At 29.4% G+C, this 4,419-nt stretch overlaps 1 protein-coding gene across 3 annotated transcripts; it reads right to left on the bottom strand.

The window, feature by feature from the left end:
* Positions 1-970: 970 nt before the first annotated feature.
* On the bottom strand, positions 971-3,355 carry LOC149405746 (Stress responsive alpha-beta barrel domain protein). 3 transcript variants are annotated; one of them, XM_089606469.1, is made up of 9 exons: positions 3,117-3,353; positions 2,920-3,028; positions 2,590-2,712; positions 2,381-2,520; positions 2,177-2,245; positions 1,963-2,098; positions 1,753-1,815; positions 1,588-1,631; positions 971-1,228 (listed from the first exon to the last, which is right to left on the bottom strand). In XM_089606469.1, the coding sequence occupies exons 2-9, from the start codon at positions 3,014-3,016 to the stop codon at positions 1,142-1,144; spliced, it is 759 nt and encodes a 252-aa protein (XP_089462595.1). In that variant the 5' UTR covers positions 3,017-3,028; positions 3,117-3,353; the 3' UTR covers positions 971-1,141. The 3 variants fall into 3 exon arrangements, with proteins under 3 accessions (XP_089462595.1, XP_089462593.1, XP_089462594.1); XM_089606467.1 differs by having other exon boundaries at positions 2,590-2,717; XM_089606468.1 differs by lacking the exon at positions 2,177-2,245 and having other exon boundaries at positions 2,590-2,717; positions 3,117-3,355.
* Positions 3,356-4,419: the final 1,064 nt, after the last annotated feature.

The raw sequence follows: 4,419 nt of genomic DNA on the forward strand, positions 1-4,419 counted from the left end.
TTAGTCAGCCTAGATTTATAAAGAGAAACTAATTACATATATAACAAAAAGTGCAATTTTTTTTTCTTTCTTTCTCTGAAAGTGGGATTTGATAGCATTGCTTAGAGATTATCAGAGACAGCCCTTCCCGGCGTGTGGATTTCTAAAGTAAAAGACGGTTCATCTAACTAGTGGGTGTACGAAATTGCTTAACCCAAAGATTAAATAAATTCTATAATAATAATTTTCCCGTTTTGCTTGCATATTTTTCGGATCACAATGGGAAAACAGTTCAAACCACAGACACGATGATTCTGTTCATACATACATAGTTTTGATAATCACGTGGATGGTTATGAAATCTTATGATAAAAAAAATTAAACATATAATATTAGTAAAAAAAAAAAGAACTTCATATATATATATATATATATATTTATGTAATTATAAAAATAGTCATTTGTAATTATTTAATCAAGAAATAGAGATTTATAATTTTTTTAGCAAAATAATCAAACTGATAAAATTTTAGATTTTAACAAAAAGGATCAAAGTTTGACATTCTCTATAAAAATATTGACATTGTCAATACAAATAATGACTCGTATTTTAGATTTTAACAAAAAGGATCAAAGTTTGACATTCTCTATAAAAATATTGACATTGTCAATACAAATAATGACTCGTGTATGTAAGATATTTACTTCAGGTATAAATATTTATAAAGGGCCAAAACAAATGATTAATAAAAGCTGTTTATGATTTTCTTTTAAAACTTAACTGTTTTATTATTTAGATAAATTTTGACTATTTTACAAATTCATTAATTTAATTCGATATTTAGTCAGAATGCACTGAAAAAATTAAACATAAAATTTTAGTAGGGGTGTGACCGTGTGATGCATGAAAAACCATATAGGAAGAAGATGACATGAAAAATAGTACTATATACATACATATATATATATATATATATATATATATATATATATATATATATATATATATATACTACTGACCCTATATAGGTAATTCGTGAATAGTAGTAAAGACAGTCAAGAATTGCCTCCTAAAAGGCATGCATGTAATCAATGCAATATTTAACAAAAATAGATCTCTTTTAGGTCAGAAAAATGAAAACAAAACCATAAATTTCCCGCGTCACATGAGTTCAGTGCCAACTGGATCCACCAAAAAATAGACTGAAAGTGTTTTCTCAATGATCGGTTCAATCTTCTTCCTCCAAATCTGCAAAATAAAATAATAAGACTTGTGAGCCTTGACTGTATTTTTTTTTTTAAAGAAGTGAAAAAAAACCGCAAGATGTTGCAAAAAAAAAAAAAAAAAATTGTGAGCCTTAAATGTTTTTTTTTTTTTTTCCAAGAAGGGAAAAAAACCGCAAGATGTTGCAAAAAAAAAAAAAAAAAAAAAAAAATTGTGAGCCTTAAATGTTTTTTTTTCTTGGTCTAAAAAGGAAGACAACATATTGGTTTTTGTAAACAAATAAATTAGTCCCTTATCTCAATTTTCAACTTGTAACATTTTATGTGCCAAGTGAAAAGATGTGATGTGATAATTATATTCCGTTTGTAGTCCTTACTCCTTACATGTTTGTATTCTGAGCTCTCTACAAATATTTGCATTGCTTCAACTACAAAAATACACCAAATCAAACCATCAATAATTGAATAAATCAATAAAAAAAAACCATTAATAAAAAAATGTTTAGTAATGTAGTCATAAATACTAGATTAAGTGCAAATATATCTCACTAGATCGGAATCGAGCCACAACTGCATGCGAGTACTCCGTATTGCTAGGGTTGAAATTCCGACCTAACATTTTTTAGTACATATTACCAAGTAAATAAATCAATCAATAGTTTCCAAAATAAAAAGAATAAAAAAGTAAAAAAAGCAATCAATAAAATCAATGAACTATATGGGTACGTAGATAAATCATAGTTCTGATGTAAAACAAACCTTGGGTTGCTTGGACAATTAAGGACGGGAATTCCATCGTCAAACTCTTAAGAGAAGCCAAAGCGTCGTTTATGTGTCCGATTGCATCGTCGAAAAATGACATTAAGAGCATGAATTCGACGCCATAATTGAACTCCTATGATTTCAAAAGTGTAAATGTACTATTAAAAAAAATACCGAAAAAATTTAAAATTAAAATTTGGAGGATTCCAACCTCTCCTTTCCGAAATATAGGAAGGATATCATCTTCTACTTCTGATTCATAGTCCAAATCAAGAAATCCCTAATTAATTCAACAATAACTAACATTACAAATCAAATCAGTATTATTAAATATATGAAGAACTATGGTAAAGCGAAATTAAAAGGATAAAAGACAAGTATGAAAATGGTCGGGTATTTACATGTTAGGGCATACATGGCAGCGAGGCGATACGTGCTTTTCGAGGACTCCCAAGTAAAATGGCTGCACATAAAACTTCTCGAGCTCTTCCTTTTTTTGGAATCGCATGAACACGGCGTGAGTGTAATTATCGTCATTTTGATTAGAGATTCGACCTATAAATGAAGTCACATTTTTTTTAGCATTTTCGAACATGATTAATCAATATTGACCAAAATTAGTACCTAACGAAATTGAGAGAATTCCACCCATTTGGTACTGAGTTGTGTAGAGAAAATCCAACATGTCCTTTTCCTCTTCGTCCGATAAATTTGCTTTCGCTTTTAGAAGGCTTATGTGTTCCACAACTTTTCTATATGTAAAATTTGAGAAGAAAAATATAATATATAAATAAAACATTGCAATGAAAAAAAAAAAATTATGATCATCAAAACTAAATATCTTTGGAAAGATTGGTAAATAATTAAAAATTAACTTATTTAGAAAGAAAAATAATGAAATATTTACTCTGTAATTATAGGACCGGTAATTAATGAAAGTAAGCAAAAAATTACCTTTTTTTCTCCATGTATAAACTCGAGCTTGGATCCGAAGAAGCCGATGCGGCCAACCCAAAGCTTCTCCTTCCAATTCGAGTTTTTGAAATTCCATTCATTCGAGATACTAAAAACACAAAACAATAAATCATAAATAATGTAATATATCAGAAAAAACCCGGGTATTGAAAAACATTTGAGTGTATACAATTCACCATGGAGGTTTGGGCGATGGCGATGAAGGTAGAGAGTAGAGAGAGAGGAATTGAAACGATAATGATGAGCTTGGATGAGCATTTTGGTTGGTGGCGTTTGAAGAATCATGAAGATTTTTCCTTCTTTATTTCTTTTTTTTAGTTTCTTGGTCTGTGTTTGATATCTCAAAATCTAGACGTAATAAATGGGTGGTGTAGGAAAAACTATCTTCTAAAAAATAGTTCGTTAATTCTGGCGCCTTTTGTTTTCAACATAATTACCGAAATGCCATCAAATTTTCACTCACTCTCTCCTTTTTTTTTTGTTTGTTTTTTTTTTGGGTGTCATATATTTCTGATTGTGCTTTTTATCTGATAACGAATGTTTTTTTTTTTTTTTTTTTTTTTTTTGTATAATATATATAATAAACGGGACAGCTTAATAATTAAAAAGATGGTTAAATCTGGACCAAAGATTTTTTCAATTGAAAATTTAAAAAACGACAACAGAAAGAAGCTTAAATGACAACTTTATTGAAAATTGGCATGAATGACATCAACCATCCCACTTATTTATAGTGATAGGTCATTTTATATTTGTTCTCACCCATACCCCACATTTATATATTATAGAAAATTATATTAGAGTGTTGGTGTGACACTCACAATTCCGTTATCCACAATGGAAAGACCGGGTGAATCGAGACTATTAAAGAATGAGACTACACGACTAATAAGAACTTACATAAATTAGTACACATATACGAATAAGACACATCTTCTTTTCGAAAATCAAAACTCTAAAGTGTAACGAGTCGCTTCAGTTAAAATGGGTGACCTTCTGAGAAGCTTTCGTAGAAACTGTACGAGTGAAGAAAAAATATATCGGAAATACTCGTTTGGATTTGGAAGATCAATTGTCGGTCCATAAAGCAGCTTTGAAGACGTACGTGAACTACATACATATTTGTAGATAGAGATCCAATAATGATTTGAAGCAAAGTTATTACAACTGATTTGGTAAGAAACTCAAAAATAAGACATAAAATCCTTCACTTTAAAAAATGAGACGAATTCGAAAAGCTATCAATGAAAATCACGGTCCATCTCTCCCTTGATGCAAAAAAAAGTCCCGTCATTGTTGTATGTTTTGACATTAATATGGTTCATTAGGCGAACTAATTTTGAGAGTAGGATAAGATGCACTTATCTGGACCTTAGCTAGCACTTTTCACAACCATTAAAAGTGTATTTATAGGGCTATAATCTTAGTTTGTTTATTAAAAAGGCCTATTTTATTAGTATACCAATTAGTTAATTTAAT

The sequence above is a fragment of the Urtica dioica genome, chromosome 2, assembly GCF_054948205.1.
Source record: "Urtica dioica subsp. dioica isolate 48M chromosome 2, U.dioica_male_clone48M_v1_H2, whole genome shotgun sequence".
Lineage (NCBI taxonomy): Eukaryota > Viridiplantae > Streptophyta > Magnoliopsida > Rosales > Urticaceae > Urtica > Urtica dioica.

Excerpts from the sequence above, each read along its gene's own strand:
- LOC149405746 (XM_089606467.1), bottom strand. The coding sequence starts at position 3,225 with ATGATTCTTCAAACGCCACCAACCAAAATGCTCATCCAAGCTCATCAT. Across the intron at positions 3,029-3,116 it reads CCATCGCCCAAACCTCCATG|TATCTCGAATGAATGGAATT; the intron begins GTGAATTGTATA and ends TTGTGTTTTTAG. Across the intron at positions 1,816-1,962 it reads AATTGTCCAAGCAACCCAAG|GTCGGAATTTCAACCCTAGC; the intron begins GTTTGTTTTACA and ends AAAAAATGTTAG.